The 21,645-nt window shown below is 43.5% G+C and overlaps 1 protein-coding gene across 3 annotated transcripts in view; it reads left to right on the forward strand.

Moving 5' to 3' along the window:
* The window catches only part of TMEM178B (transmembrane protein 178B), a 231,101-nt gene that overhangs the window by 97,773 nt on the left and 111,683 nt on the right, over positions 1-21,645 (forward strand). For 2 of the 3 annotated variants that reach the window (XR_011697389.1, XM_071551151.1), the window contains exon 3: positions 11,331-11,384. The exons of the other annotated variant lie outside the window; for it this stretch is intronic. Coding sequence is in view for 1 of the 2 variants with exons in the window: in XM_071551151.1 (XP_071407252.1) it covers positions 11,331-11,384 (54 nt within the window). In the remaining variant the exon portion in view is untranslated. The remainder of the gene's footprint in view (positions 1-11,330; positions 11,385-21,645) is intronic. 3 annotated transcript variants of the gene reach the window in all.

Here is a 21,645-nt window from a genome sequence, read left to right on the forward strand (position 1 = left end):
TCCAGTGTTGATCTTGAGGAGGAAAAGTAGTTCTAGGAAATCTTTGGAATCACCACTATATCCTAAAACTACTTTTTGCTGAATTAAGTTGAATAAGATATATGAGGGTGCTTCCCTTTGCTGTAGAATAGCTGTCTTTCTATGTACTTTGTTTGCTGCTGGTTTATATTAACTGCCTGAATCTTCAGAATCTCAGGTAAGGAATGTGCTTGCCGTAAAAAAAAAAACATTCTCTACAGTATGGATGCAGTTCTAGGGTAGCAGGGGGGCATTGAGAAGAGCATGGCTTGCTATCTGGTATAAATACAGCATGCCCTGTGCTGTTAGATATTTCCACCTCATGTTGCTGCCTAAACTCATGTCATTTGTCCTGGTCTTGTGGGATCTGTGTGAAACAGAAGCTGTGCTTGCTTGGGTGCATGTCTGGTGAGTTGTCTGAACAAGGGAACAAGATCTTTTTGAAATCAGTTGTCCCCAGAGCCTCGAGCCACTGCTTATGGGCATGGCAGGGGTTGTCTTGCTGTTCACCCACAGTGGCATTCTGTGAACCGTCCTTGGTGTGACAGCTTAGGCCCCAGCACAATTACAGTGTGATGAGCCCCATTTTGGCATTTGTTGATGGGACTGGCTTTTTACCTAGTGTGAGTCGTTCAGAAGTACCACGAGATGGCAGTGCACTAGCTCTGCTGCAGGCACCAACACAGAACCTCTTCCGAAGGGAAAATCAGTCCTCTTCACTCACAGGGACTACCTACGTACCCCGTGGTCACAGCATTACTGCTTCAGACTGAAGTGAAACCCCATCTTCTTGCTTCCCCTGGAAGCTGGTGATGAATCTGCCCCTTGGGAGGGCTTGTTATGCCCAGTTATTCTGCTGGAGTACAGGTAGAGAGGAGACGAGGTTTTGCAGAGGGAATTGAGAAGTGTTAAAGGTTGCTTTGAATATTTGCTTATTGTCCTGCCAGGTCACCATGCCACTCTGACTAGAGAGAGGGTGCTCCCTTTCCCTGGCACTCTGTGTCTTCCAAGGCTGCCTCAACAACATTCAGACAGTGTCTTCTCAACAGACATTTTGGAAAATTGTCTGCAATACCCTTTTAAAGAGGCTTTGTGCCCTTTTCTTTGTGTGCTTGCAATACTTTAACAGTGACTTGAAGTTGTTCTCTTGTTGCCTCTTTCCAACTGGCCTTTTTAATTGCTCCTTGTCTCTTTAATTTTCTTTGCTGCTTCTGGTATTAATTGATTTCACTTTATAGTCCCTTTAGCAGGAACCATAACAAGGCATCCCAGAGCGGTTTTTGAGATGTGTTATTTTGCTTGACAGCACAGGGCTTCAGTCTTTGTCCTATTCCCAGGCAAAGATGACTTTGTCAGTGGAACAAACTGGGGACAATGTCCATTGCTGAATACAACTTTGGAGCATCACAAATTTAACAGCAGAGCAGGGAGATGACCAAGTGGTGCCTGCCTGCTCTGCCATGTGTGTGCCCTGCCATGCCATCTGTTAGCATTACCCAGGGCTAATCTATTAATTTTTCAGGCCATCTAATTGTATGACTGTATTAGGTCTGAGAAATGTAGGTCCCTTGATTTTTAGTACAGGTCAGCTAATTTTCATTGTTCTGAAAGAAGTTTAAAACCCAGAACTGGCCTCCAGGTGCCTGGGAAACAAAAAAGTTGAATCTGGGCTTACCACTCCCTTGTGAGGATAATGGAATTTTCTCCATTTCCTGCAAAGGATGCAAAGGTTGAGGTACAAAAGTTACATGATTAGCTCAGGGGCATCCAGAGAACTATACTGAAACTGAATCCTTTTGGGTGGTCTCAGTTCTACAAGACATGGATGCCTTGAAGGGGAATACAGTATTAAAAATTAGCTGTTCACACTCCACAGATGTTCACTGGTAAATGTACTGACACAGAGGGTAGGATGGCTGCTCATACTTTCAATTCAGGAGATAACTCCTCTCTTATATCCTTTTTCTTATTTTCCTCATCCTGTGTTCCATCTTCTCATCTCTTTGTGGTTCTTTTGTCTTTCAACACCTGTGCTAAGTCTTCTCTCCCCTCTTTTAGTTTGGTTTCCTTCTCTTCTTCCACTACTTATTTTCTTCCTTTTTGAATGTGGTCACCCAAGGGTCAGGAGCAATGGGAACATCTCCCAGACTGGCCCACATTCCAAGCATCTGCTTTCTCTCGTTTTTTCCACCCACCCTCTCTTCCCCTTTTGGCAGTAGCACCACGGACAGAAGTCTGAGCCTTCATCAGGAGGTAGCAGTTTGGGCTCAAGCTGCCACGTGTAGTCACCAGAGTAAAGCCAGGGGGAAGAGGCTGCAGTGAAAGGCAGGTACAAGTGTCATTTTTCACCGCTGATCTTTTGTTCTGATAGAGGGAAGGAAGGAAGGGTGTTAAATCCCCTCTTCTTGACTTAGCCTTGCTGTACTCACCCAGCTATGGGCTGGTTGGTTTCAGGAAGCTGATCCAGTGCAGTAACAGTCACCATGTCCACAGGTTGCCTCCAAGCTTGCACCTTTGTTTCCTGAACTGTACTTTTCAGGAACTGTGTTCTGCTCCCCTTTGGGAACCCACAAAATGTTTGTTGCACTTTGTGACCTGAGCTTTAAAGGCCACAGGAGGCCTTTCTCCTTCGAAATGAAGTCAGTTGGAGGAAACAAGGGCAGGGTTATGAAGTGGGAAGGGATTGGGAAGGGGGTTTGCTGGCTTAGAAATGGACTGTGGGCCCTTCCAAGCATGTACCTTCCAGACCTGCTATGAACTTTCCAATCACATTGCATTCCACTTCCAGCTTCTTCTCTGGTTTAAATAAAGGCCAGGGATGGTAGAAACTTCGCCTAGTTTGTACAATCTCCTTAAACAAAACCAGATATTTTTTATTTTCTGACCTTTTTTTTTAACATCCAGGGACTGTGGATGTTGCAGAGTAGTTCACAGTGTACCTGACCTTGTAACCTTCCTCTTGGATTTTTCAAGCACTATGCATTTGCCACCCTAAGTTGGCCTCTGCATGTTTGGCAAAGAAGCTCTTTTAACACCTCATTGTGCTGGACAGAAAAGAAAGTACAACCTTTGCCCAAGATTAGTGGCTTTAGCTAGGGAGAGAATGGCTTGCTGAACAATGAAGAAAAAGTTATGAACATATGACATGGTTCTCCCTGCTTCATCCCTTGGTTGTAATTTCACCATCAGGGGGAATGTTTTTCTCTTGGCTATGTCTGCGGAGAGTACCAGTAACTAGCACTGTAACTTGCCAAAGCAGTTTGCAAACACTAATTCAAAAATTCCACTGAAGAAGAGAAACAAAAGCTGTATTTTGGAGCTAGGGAAACTGAGTCGTGTATAGTTTAGACATTTTGCACAATCTCACAAAACAGATCAGTTGTAGAGTAAGAAGAAAGAACTAAAAGCTAATGTGACAGCATGACTTGTGCCAGCTCCTCTGTGATAATGGCAAGATGGCAGTTGATCCCTAACCCCAGGTTCTGGAATATGGCACTTGGTATTTTCTGTCTAGCCACACAAAAAACTTGGAAGAGGTTCTGGAAAAGTTGCCTATCTTCTTTCTACCCTTTCTGGTCTGTTAATTTCTCACAGCAAGCTCTCTCTGCTTACATATCTTTTTCTCAAGCAGGGATTGCTTCGCAGCACTGTTTGGCCAAGCTCAATCAGAGCAGCTAATAGCTGTTTTCCAATAGGTTCCTTGTAGTCCAGCTGCAGTTTGTTGGATTTATTCTGTTTCTGAGTATTGCCCATTTATCTCCTGCACTGTATAGTCCCCATTGTGGAGATGCCTGTGGTTTGGCACTCTTATGATTTGTTACTTCTTGAGCCGAGTGGTTGGAATTTACACGTCGATCTGTGCTTGGCGACTGGCCCACCCAGCACCACGGGGTGCTTTGCACAGGCAGCACTTCCCTCAAAGCCAGAGTATTATGAAATCCATACTGAACCAAGCTGTCCAGAGTCAGCCTGTCCAGAGCTGATCCAGGGCAGAGGACAAGCTGGCTGAGATGGCAGCTGGCCTGATTTCCTGGGGAAATGGTGAGGAGCTCTTCCATCCTGCCTCTGCTTTGCAATGCCTTTTAGGAGATCCTCCTGGATCCATGCATCCAGCCCCTGTCTTGCCATACTTCATTCCAGCAGAATTCCACACTCTGTCACCAGGCTGGTCCCCTCCCTGGCAGTCTGTTCCAGCCCCAAAGCAGAGCAGACCCTTCACTCTAAGAAGCCACCCCATAAGCTGAGCTGTGCTGATTTGGGAAGGCTGTTCAGGAAGCCAGGGAAAGGACAGTGAGAGCTGGGATGTAATTGCTGTGAGATGTCATGTCTCCTAGTAGCGAAAAAATCACAGCCCCACCTCTATTCCTGCCCCACTCTTGGCATGAGAGGAGCAGAATCCCTGCTCTGTGGGATCCTCACCCCTACTGATCCTTATCCTGTGTCATGCAAGAGTGAAGCTGATGGCCAGCTCTGCCCTTTCTTCATCTTGAGCCCTTTGTAGAAGTGGGGAAGCAGGAGAGAGTGAAAAGAGATTTGTCTGGGGAAAAAGGTTGAAGGAAGAGACTTTATGGCAGAAGTGGGTTGGAAGCAGAAGATTAGGGATCTCAGGTTATCAAAAAGATGTCCTGTGTCCCAGAGGGTGGTGATTGAGGGGAGAGGGCCAAGGGGAAGAGCAGACAGTGTTCAAATAAAGGAATTTCCTAAAGCTCTTCTCTTCTCTCTTGGCCTCTGCTGATGTTCCTGATCTTCAAAGACTCATTCCCAGCCTTCTTCACCCCTCTGGTATCCGCTGCTTCTCACTCTCCAACCCAGAATTTGCTCTGTTGATGCTCAAAATGTACATTTTACCTGCAAAGTCAAAAAGCTTTGAACAAGTTCTGCTGTGTATCCAAACATCATTCTTTTTATTCTGCATTGTGTACCTGTGGTTTGTCACAGAGCTGTGCTTTTTTGAAAGTTGTCTTCATGGACTTGCTTCCTCTAAGTGCTGAGTCATGTGCAAGGTCTCTGGTGGGGAAAGCAAGGTCACTAGCAAGCTGCTGTTCAGAAAAGATAGTTTGTTTAAACCTGTGCCTTGCAAGTGCCTAAAGTTGTAATGTTGGAGCAGCAAGACAGATCCAAACCAAAAAGCTTCTTTCAATTGGTTTAAGGCTTGTGAAAACGTGTTTCTTGCATTGCAGTCAAAATGCAGGCATTCAGAAGGAAGCAGTTATTAAGACTTTGAAAAGTAGCAGTAGTCCCATGTTGGAGCATAGATGCTTCTTGATACTGTCTGGTCAAATTTTGCACCAGAAAATGTAGTATCTATTGCCTTGGGTAATATTAACCTTCTGGCACCTCTTGTCTTGGCAATGTTAAGGTAAATGTTCAATGGATGCTACTGTGTCTTTCCTGTGCAGTGCTGCGGTTTGACTGTCGTACCTACCTTTGGGGTCTACTGGCAACACAGTGTTCAAGCACTGTGATAGTTCAAAGCAGTTGTGAAAATAGGAGAAATGTAAGTTCTGATCTTCTCAAAGGACACTGGTGCATGTCCAGGGCTCAGTCTGTGTCAGGATCAAGTGTGTGATCCAGTGGGCCAGCAGTGTGTTAGCTGCTTTATGCAACTGAGTGGAGAAAGAGGCAGAATATTTAAAAATGGGCTACTCTCCTTCAGATGCTATATAAATGATACTAGAAAGTAAGATAATAAGCAATCAACCTTCTTCATACAGCTAAACCCACATGTCATAACCACAACACCTCAAATCCCAAAACTTTTAACTAGTATGATTACAATCCCGTCCTCTAATCACCCTTGCAATTTCCCAGCTTTAGACTTGTGGTAAGTAACATTTCACATTTTCTCAGGTCATTATAACATCTTCTAGAAAATAATCAGACTTCACATCTGAGATACCAGCAGGAGAAAATACCTCGTAAAATGTAAATGCATTTAAAAAAAAAGTCATAGTTTATAGAGCTATAAAAACAGCTCAAAACTAAGGTGGTCCCTTTACATGTCACCTACAGGGTTGCTGAGATGTGATGAAAGGTAATTCTTCCCTGTTAATGAGAATAACATGTTTATTGCATGGGCAGAATGCAGTTTATTAACTCCTTAGCTATTTATTTCCTGGTGCTTACATTGAGATGGGTCATATTTGTTGTCCAGTTTCACACCCTTGCTTTTTTTCCAAAGACGTCACTGATCTTCCTATCTATGAAGAAAATTATTGAAGCAAGTCATCAGCATCCACCAGAGTATACAGGCATCCTGAAACCATAGCTTGTGGACATGTCAGGAGCTGTCTTGGTAGCATACAAGTCTGATGCTGGTTACTAAAGTTTCAGTGGTAATATCATGAGTTGCTGCACTGCTGATCAGCAAGTGGTGCGGAAAGGGAGTGAACATATTACAAACAGATGCTTTTTTGTCATTGTTATTTTTTTTCTCTGCAATGAGGATTGGAAGTTGTTTATTTCAACTGGCATATCAGGATCACCTGGCACCCTAGGGAGGAATTTTCCTACACACAGGCCAGCTTTAAATATTCCTTAATTTCAGTCCTGTCTCTGAAACTCTCCCAAGCGATGCCTGACAGAACATGGATGAAAGCAGCTATAACAGCTGCAGAATTTGTAGGTGATGCTTTTCTTTGTTGTGTCAAGTACATTAGTACTTAGTTCCAAGTTAGATTAGTGTTGTACTTCGTGACTGATGCCTGAGAAAATATCACTGCTTGTTTGTCCCAAGTTCAGCCCTTGTTATCCATGTTTTATGGATGAATACTTATTTGTCACTTAGCAATGTTAACTGTTGCTTAAGTCAAAAATGTCTTTTTTGTATGGTTTGACAAGTCTTTAAATATTTTATAAAGCATATAATGTCATTTTTGTCAGTATGAAATAAAGAGAGAGTAGTGCTTAAAAATTATTAAATAATGATTCAGTTTAAGAATTGAATCTTTCAGTCCAAACTAGTAATTTCTGGAATGGACTTTGCACCTGTAATGGCTTTGAAGTTGTCACAAGAAAACAACCTTTTAGTGAAAGTGTATTGTTATAAAAGATCCATTAGCTCAGTATCTTTCTCTTGGTCAAAAGAAGAGATTTATGAGTGATAATGGCTCTCAAAAGTATATGCCTTGTCTTTTTTTTCATCAGGTTCTGTTTTAGAGAATTATGTTAGCTTTTCAGACACTGGCAATTTGCTGAACATTTTGCTGTTCCTTATCCTTGAAAAAGTGCCTGTTACACTAGCAAGTGTCAAAGTCCATAGATTCTATTTATTGCCCTTTAAAAATTACTTATCATTATAATATTCAGGGACTGTTTATGGATTAAAAAACAGTAAGGAAACTATCTTGAAGGAGTTGGTGTGGCTTGTTATGCTGGACATGTTACAATGTGAAGTGCAGTATAACTGTGTGGAATGGACAAAAGTAATAAAAAAAAATCTTGCAGGAAGATGTAAAATAGAGCTACTTAAAATTGAGCAACCTAGGGCTGAAACCACACCAGATATTGCTGTGATTTGTAGCTGTACCCTCATGTCTTAATTCCCTCTGTCTCCATTTCAGGTATCCCTGGCAGGTATCCCCACTTCTTTTGCAAACATGAGCATGGCAATACTGGATTCTCTTCACCTTCCAGTGAAAGAACTACTGATGTTGTATCCAACATGGAGAAAAAGGACTTATTTTATTACTTGAGGGAATAACCACCTGGTTGGCCCAGGCTGTGTCATGGTCCTCCTCCTGTACAGTGTCTGGATGCTGTCTGTGTGATCCCCAGGGCTGAGAGCAGTGGTGGCCACACACCTCCCAGCTGGTGTCCATCAGGTGTCTGCAGACATGGGTGGCTATCACTCACCTCAGTCTGGGGTGGTTTCTTTGCGATTGGGAGGCTTTAGTTTTTTCTTTTTCTTACAATCCAAAGTGTACCTTGTTCAGGAATTATATCTTCAGGAGAGGATTTCCCTTGGGGCTGGGATTTCCACTGCTGGGAATGGGCAGTGGTTACACTGGTGGGCATCATCTCAGGTGGTCCCTTCACTGAGATGAAGTCCCAGTGCTGGCACATGAGGCAGAACTGGGCTTTAGCTTAGGCATAATAAAAACCTTCTGTCATTTGTAACAGAGCTTCATGAAGCATTTTTTAGCTTGTTCTTGTAGGTGACATTCAGCTATGGAAAACTGAAAACACTGTTTTTAAACAAGTGAGTTCAAGCATAGTTTTTGATAAGACAGTCGTTGCAGAACTAGTGAACTTCATGTCTGCAGCACAGGCCAGGACTGGAGCAGAGGGTCAGCAGCTCAAGGTGCAGCTTCAGCTTCTGAACCCAGAGCTTCAACTTCTGAACCCAAACCCCATGGCTGGCTCATGCAAAGGTTTTGTGGACAGGCAGAGACTTTCCAGTCACCAAAACTGTTGCTTCTGCCCATGCCATAGCATAAAAAAACCTCTATAAAAATATGCCTTGGTGAGCAAAATAAGCACGTTTAATAGCATCATACATTGGTAGAAATTCTTGCAATTGTCACTTTATAAATCAGAGTGGGGGGGGTTTCTCCAAGAAACCTCCAAGAAAACTTCATTTCTAGGTGAAATGTTCCTTTTAAAATTTTAGACCTGTTATTGGAATGATTTTAAATGGTGATTGGTAGAGCTATCAGTAAAATTAGGTGTAAACTTCATATAGTTTTAAGAGTACTGATTTCTGTGTACATTTGCAACTCTTAACACAGGGAGTGTCATGTTTTACCTTCCATGAAGTTGAATGTAGTGCTTGAAATTCCTTCTACTTTAAAGTTCCTGAGATGAAAATAATGACGACACTGGTGTTGTCTGAGTGGCTAAGACACTAAATATTGGATTGTCCTTTTCAGTTCACACTCGATTCCCACTGCAGAACAGTAGTCCAGTGTGCTGTAGAAATACCAGCAGAGGGGTAGTTATGAAAAAAAAAAATAATCCCAGTACAGTGGGAAGATCTCCTGAAAAATGTCTGCTTGGCATAGGTTATGACCTTATGCCTTTGCTTTCCTTCCTTCTCCCCTTCTCCTTTCCAGTCCAGTTTTTCATTAAGATGTAGGGGTTGACAGCAGGTGGATGCTTAGGTCCTACAGTCCTGGCTGGAATTGACTGTGATGATGAAGTGGACCCTCATTTTGTATTAAAGGCTGATGCTAATCCCTCTTCACCATTAAGAAACTGCCACCAAAGAGCAAACTTATTTCCTTGTGTTTTGACAGAAGATGAACAACTGTGTTTGCAGAAGCAATTTGGGAGAGTGTCATAGTTGTCAGCACAACTAAAGGTGTCTTTCAGTATTTGTGTTTGCATACAGAAGCTTTCTCTTGAAGGTGTCTGCTTTTTTCTGGTGATATATGTCCATGTGATTTGGTATATGTGAAAGAATGGACGTGTACAGGGGTGCAAGGGATGATTGCAAGTCACTAGCCAGATTTTTTTTTTGGTAGCTTTAAGTGTGAGGATTCTCAGTGGCTGACAGCAGATTTACCTTCTTCAGGGAAATGACTGGCGGATGGATTCTGATCTTTTGCTGTCTCACAGTCTGCTTTTCTTTTTAAATAAACTGCTTTACCATTGTGTTACACAGGAAAGAGGATTGATTACCAGGATTGCTGGGGCCATCAGTTCAACTTGGTCTGCCTTTTGACGCATGGTATGGGGCATCTTTGTTGTGTGGTGTGAGGAGGCCAGAAGTTCTCCTGTCCCGCTCTCTTTGCTGTGGATGATGGTGTAGCTGTTTGGTACATTCACTTGTCATAGGGAAGTTCTCAGCAAGTGGCTGTGCACAAGGGAAGGTGGATGTGTGCTTGCACAGTAGGATGTTTTGAGGTACGTCAGTGTCCAAGGTGAGAGAGCTGTGCTTACCCTGGAACTGGCGTATTTGTGTCAGGACTGAGGGATGTGACTGATTTGGGCTAAGAACATGGGAGACGAGGTCCTGTTGTTTCATGGGTACTTGGATTCCCCTCCTAATCCTCAAACTGTCCTCTATGACCATAACCCAGTGGCACAATGACATCTTTGTGCCTCAGTTGTCCTGTTGATAAAAAAGGGCTGCAGTTTTTTGCTGTATTGTGCTGATACCAAATTCTTCTTAACTATTTGCAAATGATTTTGAGATCCCAGGCTGAAAGCTGTTATGTAAATGTCAAATAAGTTTTGTAGAAAAACAACAAAAGAATTGTTTTTAATTGTGTGTTGTTTGAACAATCAGGTTTTTTTCAGAAATACAAATAAAGATCACAGCTTTTCACATCATTTGAAAGAGGCAGTTCATAGCACTGTTGACAGAAAAAATACCTTAGAAAATTCAAGCAGTCATCTCTCCAGAAAATACATCTGCCTTTGCCCTTTTATCTTTCCTTTTCCGTTCTGAGTTTCTTCCCCACATGCCCTGCAGATAGTATCTCTGCTTGAAGAGATGCCCCCCCTTCCCAATACCCAAATCTTCATTTTCTCACATCAGTGGCTGTATATTAAGGAGTGGGTGGTAGAGGGAAGAATACTATTTGACAGCTAATATTGTAAATGCTGTCTAATATGGTTTGTATATAGGGACAGTAATAGCTACTGCTGCTGTGGTTTTGTTGCTGCAGGGAAAATGCAACAAATAAGAATTTCAGAGAAAGATCCGGTGATGGAGAAAGGTCTTGGGGATTTCGTTTATTCCTGCTGTGCTAACACTTAAATCTTCCTTGTCATGTTACTGGAATAAAATATTGATCTGAACAGATCCTGGCATTCTATGGATCTACCATGTGAGGCAAAGTACAAACCTGTTGCTATTCAAAGTCATCTCTACGATCTTCTGTGGAAAAGAATGGCATTGTGTTTCATAGGAACTTCTCAAGGCACTCTGCAAAGGCAGATGAGATCTCTCATCTTTATTCTGCCTTGTGATGTGTCAGCATTATTGTTTTCCTTTAATAGGTGAGAAGGTGTGATGCTCTATAACAACTTTGTAAGGCAGTAGCAAAGCAGAGAAGAATGCACACTTCTGACCTTGTTTGCTTTATCTGCTAGGCTGAACTTTTTCCTTGCAACCTCAGCAGTGTCTGCCACTGCACATCACTTACTGGTTCCCTTGCTCGCAGCTCCGTGTTTCCCTTCTTTGCTTTTGCCAAGGCACTCAAGCGTGTCAAAGACTGCAGAGCACATACTAAGGAACAAGACTGTAAGGGAATAAGATGCAGCTTCTTGGCTTATTAAAATAAAGGAATGCATTTATTGCGTGCCCTGGCAGTAGAAGAAGGAAACAATATAGTGCTCTCACTCTCCCTCCTTTGCATTTCTAGGCCATGTTCCTTGGGACCCTTGGAGGAAACTGCTGCCTAAGCTGCTTGGACAAAGTGTGTGGTAACAGAACATAAACCCTGTATTTTGTTACAACTTCTCTTCTAGAATCACTGAGGAATATTTGATTAGCCAGGAAGTTGTATGCCATGGGTGCACTCACGAACTGGTCAGTTGCCTTGTGTCTGCAGGTAAGGCAGAGAGGGCAGCGGACTCTCAGAGGTTTCAGAGCTCCTAGTGCTTTTCATGTGTCTCATTTTCCACAGGGCTACTCGGTGTTTTGTGCAGTGCCAAAGGTGTTTCCACATACTTTTCAGTGAACCATTTTTGAGGGTGAAGCAAAGGATTGTTCCTTAAGCCTCAACACTGTTCTGACTCAGGCAGGACTTAAGAGGTGTTTTTCTTATTTGGGTTGGTCTGTTAACTGCTGGAACAAACTGCGGTATTTGCATATTTAAGGACAGTTCACATCACAAATTGGATTCTGTAAAGGTTTCTGTCAGAACTTAATCATCTTCTCCTCAATCCTCAATGTTACTTATCTATTGTTTAGTCTTTCCATAGTCTCTTAACATGACCTGTGTGATGTCCTTGGTCTGGAATCTCTGCATACTCTGATAAGTACAGCATCTCTGACTACCTTCTCTACTGTCTTGAATCCAGTCATCCTGAAAATCTCAGAAATTTTTGTGTGATCAAATGCATACGTTTTAGTAAACAAATCTTTCTGCGCCTCTGATCCTCTCTCTAGCTGAGTTTTTCCAGATCACCACCTGTATTACCTGGGTGATACTATGCTGCTCCTTCTGTGGCTAACTGAAGTTTGGCCCTTTAGGACTTCATTCCTAGTAGGACATGAAGTCAGTAGAATAAATCCAGAGCAGACCTGGTATAGCTTAATTTCTACTTAAGACAATTAAACCAAAGTCTGTTTCACTGACTAGAGTGAAACAAAATACAGCAAGGGTTTTCAAAGCTTCAGAAGCCCATGAAATTTTTTCTTCTGTTGAGCTCTGTGTCCATTTGCTGTCTTCACTCAGAGTTTCTCTTGTGAGGACTTCTGCTGCTTTCTATCTGCAGTACACCATCTGGACACTGCCTTGTCTCCTAACTTGCAACATTTGAACCTGGGAAACCCTTCAGTAGAGACAGCTGTGATTTGGCCAGTCCCCAGCTCTTGCTGATGTGGTCCCTTCTGTTGCCTTTTCTTTTGTTGTTTAACTTCACTTTATGGAAAGGGTTGACTGCCTCTGCTTACAGATCTGGAGGATCACAACCATTGTTTTTAGAATTGTGGCTGGTCATTTTCAGATGCCACCCTGTCCATCCTTGGATCATTTGTGCCTTCCCATGGTTGAATTGAAGAGTGTTTAATTAAGCCTGGTGGTGCTGAGTGAGCCTGTGTAAGGCTCTGCAGCCACGTTCTTTATGCCTACTCCAAATTTTTGTTCATCCTAGTGCATAACTTAGTATATAACTATGGTTGCAGAAGGGTTAACTAGATGCAGGCTTAGTCTATTTGTACATGAGATTCAGAGGCCCAGATGGTGTACTTAATTACTCTGGCCAGCTCTGGCACCATCCCACTCCTGAGGGAATTAAATGAGGAATGGTGTGTCAGAGACTGTTCCTTCCCATTCTCCCCAGAGCACTTCAGTGTTACAAGCTCCACAACACACTAGGCCTAGCTCAAACATCCCCAAGACAAAGTGGCTTTGAGGTGATGGCTACCCCTGAGGTTCCCAGCTGGGCTTTTACACACTCTGTGTGCCATCAGGGCTGCACTGGGAGTGCCTCATTACAAGTGACTCCAGGACACCATTTTCTTTGCAGAAGCAGTCAAATTCTGATCATGAGTGTGGCTATAAAACCCACAGAGCCTCAAATGTATAGTGAGAGCTTGTTCTCAGCAAGTTTTATTGCTAATCCAGTCTTGTTGCTGCTTGCTGTCACATGCATTGAAACTCACTATCTCCGTGGCTTGCTTGGCTACGTACCTGTCCCTGCACAGAACTTACAGGGCTGATCCCTGTTTGCTGTCAGGAGGGAAACCCAAACCACATGCACAGGATGTGCAGCCTCTATTTTTGCTGCTTGCCTGTGTCTCTGTAGAGTGAGGCTGAACATCAGAGGAATGCAGATACCATGGCAAGGTATGAGCCAACCCCAGATGGTGCAGCTCAGCTTTTCCCAAGGAGTTACAGCCTGGCTGCAGTGATTGAGTCCCAGGTTGGATCTGCATTTGCCTGCAGTGCCAGGTGTGGTAACCAGCTGTTAGGAGGAAGCTGGTTCTTGGCTTAGCAGAGAGGTGAGCAACACACATATAACTTGATGTACTTCTCACATTCACCCCTCCTCTATCCACCAGGAGTTTTAAGTGACAGAAATTCAAGAGAATGCGCATTTTTAGCAGGGGCTGGTGCAGCTAGTATTGCACTAAGAGATTATCAAGGTATGTTAAATTTTGAAATCCTGTTTTGTTTTTGTTTTTTTCTTTCCTATCCCATCCTTTCAAAAAAGAGAAAATTTATTTATTCATTCTAGGGAAATATGAAAGAGGAGGGATATGTCTTTTAGGGGGTGATGGTTTGCTTAAGCTGTTTTTCAGCAGCAGTGGCAGATGTTTGAAACTTGTGATTTAAAGTGGTAATGCTCCTCACTGGAGAGTGATGTGTGGCCTTTTTCCAAAGGAAATTGGGTTTGATTTTACCACACTATTAGCACTGAAAATCACATACTGAACCTGCACTGTAGAGTGTTTTTCCTGGGCTTAAGTGTGCATCTCAGAAATGAGGAACTGTACGTGAGTGAATTAACTTCACTCTGCAGTCAACTGGGTAGACCTCAGAAGCACAGGCTGTTTTTCACGTGGCTTGAAAAAATGAAGGTAAGAAAAGCGTGTCCCATAGTGGCTGCTGTTCCACGGGTCAAAATGCCCTTCTTGCCTGGGGAAATGCACTCGGCTCTTGATGCTGAGAAGGCGTGAATCCTATTTCCAGCTCTCTGCAACAAAACTTTCTGTGCTTCACAACTGCTGTTTAGTGTGTCTGACTGGTGCTGAGCTGGCTGGCATTTGAGAGATGCAGTTTGTTATGGAAATAGTTGCCACTGGGGAACAGCACATGGCCCTGATCCAACGGCAAGTAATTTTTCTTTGACTACTTTAAGGGTTTTTGAAAATCTCACACTGAATGTGTAGAGCAGGGATTTTAGTAGGCACATTAACACAGACCTTGAGGATGGTTGTGGTCCACTAAAGTGCCTCAGCTGAGGTCAATGCAACCTGAAGTTCCTGGTCTTCTCAGAAGTGTGACTAAAGAGTCTGCACACACTTTTCAAACAAAATTTGGTGAGAGAGAGCACCATTCTGGTGTTTAGCCAATTAGTTTCTGTATTTTTGGATGCTTGATATCCCTATGGCTTTAAGGTATTATCTCTTTTGATATTCTGCTTCTTTCTCATAAGGCAAACAGATATAAACACTGTAAGAAAATAAATGGAGAAACTTATTACATTTGAGTATGAATGTGTATATTGTCTTCAGTCATGCATACCCTCATACCTCTGGTCCACACAGTCCTGGGGCTGTTATGGTTTGTGACAAGGATGTGAGAGGGGGATGCTTTTCAATGGGATTGCGCAAGTGATGAGGTGCCATTGCTGGGCCTTGGGCAATAGTGGTGAAGGGGGGCACGTGTCACTTCACTCGCTTTGTCCTTTGCCGGTTGGTCAGCTGGATCCACCTGGAACCTGAGCAGGACAGGTGTGGTGGCTCTGAGGGACACGTAGAAGCCAGCAACCTCCTTCCATGGCAGATGGAGCCTGGGAGCACTTTGCAGCCAGCCCTGGAAGGCGATAATCATGAGAGGGATAATGGCTTGTTTCGGGTTAATAGATCCTGACAGTCTAATTTCCCCTGGTGAAAATAAAAGGGAATAAATCTTACAAATACTGTAAAATCAATAGCTAGCAGTGAAGGGACTGACAACAAGATCCTATATCCACAGCACTATTTTTTTTGTGAATTGTTCATTTCACATTTCAAGTGGATGGGTTCCCCGTGGCTTTGCTAGAGCCATGTAATCCTCCATTCTCCTTTCTGTCATGCTCATCTCTTCAGTGGTTGTGCTTTACTTGGTTGCCTTTGAGTAAGAAATCTGAAGCTTTGAGCTCATTGGAGGGGAATGGTGCCTTGCTCAGGGGAGACTCACAGCACTTTCACTTCTCAGGGACCTTGGAGCCTGCTCTTCCCTCTCCTTATTGGCATGCACAGCTAACCTGGTTACAGGTCTTTATCTGTAAATAGATAGGTAGATAAACATATCCTGACTCTCCAAAACAACCCAGCCATGGGAGCCTTTGCTCACCGCTCCATGGCTGTGCTCTGCTCTCTAGAGGAAGCCCACAACCTTTATTAGGTTATTGACCTGAAATATTGACAGTTACTACTGAACTTTTTTGCTTTCTCAAGGTCAGGGTTTAAGATTCATGCACCAAGAAGCCAGAAACTTCTCCAGATAAATCTGCAAATCCGCTGAGGATAGTCTGCAATGAGTGGGGATTGGCAGCGTTACAAAATATATCGTGAAATAGTAAGTAGTTAAACAGAGCTTCTAGTTCCTTGCTGACATGCTTTGCAGGCAGAGGCACAGATGCCTCCTTGCACAGAGTAAGCTTGAGGAGGACCCTCAAGCTCCAACACTGAGGAACTCCTGGCTCCTTGGACTGGAATGAGCATGAACTGAGCAGCCCTCCCATGGGATTGTGCATGAAATCTTGAAGAGTAAGGCTTGGGCTGGAGTGAACGTTTTCTTGCTATCAGAATCCCTGTGGCTGAAGGTCAGTGGGATGAATGGCCTCTGTTCTGTACTCTTGTGGACCCTACACCCAGCCAAGGTGGAAGAATTATGTTTCACACTTTTCAAATACCAAAGATTATTTAGGTTGGTAAAAACTGTGGAAAAATGTTACTATCCTCTCAGAGATAAGAAACACATAACAAGAATTTAGAAGAAGCCTGTGTGAGTGGTTAATCCAACCTTTCAGTTACAGGCTCTTTCCTGCCAAGGTATTTGCCTTTGAGCTTTTGTTTTCCCCCATTCCAGATTTTGGCCGAAACTGGTTGGAGTACTTCCCCATTCCAAATTTGATCCAGAATCCAGTCAGGGTTTTCCCCTATTCCAGATTTGGGCCAGAATCGGTTGAGGTTTCCCCCCATTCTGGATTCCAGCTGAATCCGGTTGGAGTTTTCCCCATTCCAAATTTGGGCTGGAATCCGGTCCGGGTTTTCCCCCAGTCTGGTTTTTTGGATGGATCCCGTCTGGGTTTTTCCTCCAATCCGGTTTTTGGCTAAATCCGGTCCGGCTTTTCTTCCGATCCGGTTTTCAGCTGGAATCCCGTCACACTTTTCCCCCAATCCGGTTTTCAGCTAAATGCAGTCTGGGTTTTCCCCCGAGCTGGTTTTCAGCAGAATCCGGTCCGGGTCTTCCCCCGATCCTGTTTTAGGCTGGAATCCGGTCTGGGTTTTCCCCCGATCCGGCTTGAAGTTCTGTCCTTCACTGAAAGGAAATTCTCACTTTGTTGTCTGTATGCAGACATTCTTGGACAGAGACAGATCAGCCTTTTTTCTCAGCCTATTTCATTTAGTTTTCTACTTCTTCCTCACTGCTGAAGGACACTCAGAGACAAGTCACTTGTCCGATATTAGGGCACTGTCCTGGGACTCAAACTCCTCTCTCTGAAATAGGCTTCCTCTGTAATGCTGACCTTGTTATCTCGACTCCAGTTTTTCTTCTGTCAGGTGGCTCCTTCCTTCTGTTTCCTTTCTGTTTCTTCACTATGTAGTTTTCAGACTTCTCAGACTCAATGTCCTCAGTCTCTGCGTACTGTGCCCATTCAGTGACATCCTTTGCTGGCATTTCTGTTATTACATGTAGAACAAAAGTACTGCTGCGAGAAGCCTGTGAGGGTTTTTCCACTGACAGCTGATGTTCCCTTTGGGATTTTCTTCCTCTGCCTTGTGTTCTGTTACTCCCTTTCTCTCCCTATCTATTTTCTGTTTATAGTTCTGATGACCTGGTACAATGTATTTTCTTCTCTTGTTACCATCCAGGGCCTGTGGGGAGACATTTTGCATAAAGTTATTTAAACTGAAGCATATTTTTTAGAAGTAGGTGTATTACTCTTGTTATTATGTCATGCGTGCAGAGACTAAAATTGCTTTTAGAAAGGACAGGTCATTCTGCTGCTTTCTGTGAGCTCTTTATCCCCTCAGAAAAAGAGAGAATCTCCATCCCCTCTCTACCACTAGGAATTCTGCTTATTTCAAGTAATAGTAAATGCAGAGCAACATGAATAAATTTATGCACAGAAGTTTAATATAAATTGTACAGGTAGCTGTGTTTCCTTGTAGTGCTTTTGGTGGAAAAAATCAGAATCTGATGCATTAGAGTTCTACCTCTCCATTGTGAATGGTAAACAAAAATAAACATGGTGTAGGCAGTCCGTGTTTACAGAGAAGAGGCTGATACCAGGCTGAGCAGAGAATCCCCTAGTGACTCCTATTCATAATACATATTTTCCTCTGTTGGAGTAATTAATGAAATAATATTTATCAAAAATAATAGGGAGTTCATGTGTAGGGTTTTTTCAGTCAAAAATTAACACCACTCTCTTCTTACTGGTACATTTCTACTTAGAAGATAGATATGCCCAGGACAGTAAAATACAGTAAAATACTTCTCAAATGTCCTCCAGTGCCAGCTCTGGGAAATGGGATCACTAGTGATGAACTTTGGTGGTTACAGAGATGGTTTCGTGGAGGAAAGGTCTACTGGGTGGGAAAATTAATCTGTAGTCATGAAAGCACAGAATCACTTGGTGTCCTTGGGAGAGCTGGAGCCCCTTTGTGCTGTGCAGACCGTGGGAAATGGAAATGTTATCCTTGTGCCAAATGATTTTCATTGTCAGTAGAAGTGGCAGAAGGATAAATAGAGGCACGTAATTGGAATTGGACCTCTTGACTTCCCACATCTCTGTGAGATGTATGCAGGTGAAGAGCTGAGGTAGGTGCTTTTGACAAATGTGCTTTGTAGCACTGGACTCACCCTTCTGCTCTGGGATTCTGTTCCCCAGACACAGCAGGCTGGCACATCAGGAGTGGGCTGGTAAGCTGTGCCTTGTAGCAGGTATCAAAACGCATAATAGAGGCTATGCTGCAAATATCTGGGATGGTGGGGCTGTGAAGGGACAGCTTAAGAGGAATGGGACAGTGTGAGTCTTGCACTTGCTCTCTGAAACTTGGCAGATGTGTTGAAGCCACTTGTCTTGAGTCATTTATCAGGTCAGTGGCAGAGCCAGAAATAGAATCCAGGTCTTCTGATTGCCAGGGCCACCACCATATCTCCAAAACCATATTGCTTCTTCAAAGTTATTTCAGAAGTATGCAAAGTGCCAAGGGGTCTTGCACTTTTCTACCCAACCAGCTCTTTGAGGCTGCCAGGCAGGTGCTCTTTGATCATGGCTTTATATTTAAAATCTCTGACAGGTCCATTTTGCGTGAGACTTAAAAATTAGTTTTTCCTGTGGTGAGAATCTTTTGCTGCTGCAGACAGAGGCAGGACTGTGATGCTAGAGATAAAATGAGGTAGCTTTTTGCACTGCAGCTTTCAAGATGACCTTCATGTTAAAAAAACACACCTTGAACATAAATCAGGAATGCTTACATATTTGTTTATGAGTTAGGAAATGCACTTGAAATGCGTGCCTTACAGAAACCTAAGAGAGAACCTCTAGGAAGCTTCTGCACGTGTTCTGGCTCATACAGCGCTCAGCATAAGGATGTAGAATCATGCAGACCTCACTGGTATGGAAATCAAGCCTGGGAGGATTTGTTAAACAAGAACTTGAGCCTAAGTCCTCTGAATTCAGCCCTCTGGGGTTTCAATCAGACCCTGCACGCATTTTCCCCTCTCCTCACCCCGGCATTATGTTCTAACTGCATCTCTGACCCAAGTCTTGCCATGGATCACCAGCAATTTGTTCAGGCTACGTGCTAGCCATATTCCTTTTCCAAAAAGACTGCCTTCACAGGACATTATTCGTCTGGTGTGAAACTTTTCTATATGGCATCTTTCCCTTTGAGGCCTCCCTTTCCTTCTCAAAGAAACCTGTCTGCAGGCGAGTGCTGGGTCTGGCATGAATATCATGGTTGCAATTTAAAGGGTCGTGTAGCATTGCCATATCAGTGAGTGCAACAGTGAGGAGGGGCACCATTAGTGTGCCACTGCAGGCACAGCAATACAGAAGGTGTTGATTTTTTCTTTCAGTGATGAACATTGTGCTCAGCAGCATTTTCCCATCAGCTGTGGGGTGTCCAGTGCTGCCTGGTATTGACTGCATCCATGGTGAGGTGGCAGAGGCTGAGCAGAGCCTGCAGGCAGCCTTCTGCCACTCTCCATCACATCTGGGGCTGGTAGTGGTGGGGCAAAACCTGTCCCTTCCAGTGCTCCCCTGCTGCATCCTGTGCATTCATGAAATACTAGACATTCAAAGATTTCTGGCTTGGGTTGACTTCTATGCCATTTCTAAATCCCCTCAGGACCTGTGGGGTGAAATGTATTTTGGATGTGCGCCATTCCAGTACTATTTTTTTCCTCAAAGAAGGGAAACTTATGGCTGCAATCAAAACAAAAACCAAAAAGAAATCCTAAAACGCTAAGAGAAGTTGAAACAATGCCTCTGGGATGGGACATCTGTTCTGGTGCTGTCAGGTCCCCCTGAGTGGGAGCTCATGTATCATTGACTTTTGCTGACTTGAAACCTTTTTCTTTTTTTTCCTTTTTCTTTTCTTTTTTTTTTTTTTCATTTTAAATGAATATTTGTCTTGATTTGGCATTTATTGACTATTTAATATTTAAACATAGTTCATAAATCCTGAAATGAAACCACTGTTATGTGAACATTGGAATTCTAGTCTCATCAAGGGCAGGCATCAGCAGTAAAAAGATAAAAAGCCCAAAGCAGGGGCAGTGTTAGTGTAAAAAAAACTGGTTCTCTCTCTCAGTCAATGTGTTGTGGGCTTGTCTGTGCACTGGCAGCAGCAGGGAAAAGGCTCCTCTGGAAATGCAGTGCTGCACTCAGCTCTGGTGTCAGAGGGCTGGTTACAGTCCTGATGCCACCCCCTTGTCCAGGGCAGCAAGGAGGGCCAGGCAGGGATGGCTCCCTCACACTGTGTCCCTCTCCTGAGGACGTCAGGTGCCATCTCTGCCAGGGTACTGGCAGTGCCCCCTTTGCAGGGGTAGAAGATGACAATGACATGGCCTTTGGCATGGCAGTTTTTGTCACTTCACAGTCTCCTCACATATTTCACTTTTTGACCTGACACCCTCAGTGTTTCCTTAACTCCCTCCAAGTTTTTATTTGTCCCTCACTGTAAGAAGTCAGCTCTCTGCTCTGGCTCTGTTTGGGTAGAGCTTTTTCTGAAGGCAAATTCCTTGAACCTCCCTGTCTCTGCTGCTGCAGGTGCTTCCAGCATGAATTTTGTAGCCTCTCACTTGACCTGCAAACATGGGCTGTCCTGGGAACTGTCATGTAGGAATTCCCTCTCAGTCTAGTTCCACTGTATGCCCTGAAAAAAATCCCTACAACTTTCCTCCTGCTGGCTGTTGGTGTTTGTTCAAGTCCTCACCTGGCAATAAATGGGAATTCATGTTCTAGCAAAAGGTGTTTCTGTGAGAAGTTTCAAAGCAAAAAAAAAAAAAAAAAGAAGAAAAAAATACTCTATAAGATCATTCTGCCTGTAGGAAGTTGGTTCTGTGTCACACAAATTTACTTAGTGGGGTATAAAAGATTCCCAAATTTAGTGTATGTACCAGAGAATTCCTCTTTATTAATAAAGAAATTGAAATAGCTTTACATCAGGAAGCAGCTCTCGGATGTACAGCCTCGGTGTTTCCTAATGCCTGGTCATCATCATTGTTTTCCACTAATGCTTTCCAATGTACTCAGTGGATTCAAGTGTTTGGTTCTGCATCTTAGTAGTCAAGATGTGCAGCTGGCAGTTTGGAATGGCAAATTTCAGGTCTTTGGGTGCAGATGAGGAACTCAATGTAAAAATAAGATTTGGTCCCATATATTTAAATGGCGTAATTGAGAATCCTTCATAGCTGTTTGCAGCGAGTGCTTTATTGGTATTAAAACTCTGTCAAGGAGGGGCCTGAGCAGATGTAATTTCCTGACTTATTCCTGCCTCCTTGGGCAGCAAACCTGGGCAGATGGCAGAAAGGGGCACAGTGGGTACGCTTAGGTGAACCCCAG

The sequence above is a fragment of the Pithys albifrons genome, chromosome 3 (genome assembly GCF_047495875.1).
Source record: "Pithys albifrons albifrons isolate INPA30051 chromosome 3, PitAlb_v1, whole genome shotgun sequence".
NCBI classification, from domain to species: domain Eukaryota; kingdom Metazoa; phylum Chordata; class Aves; order Passeriformes; family Thamnophilidae; genus Pithys; species Pithys albifrons.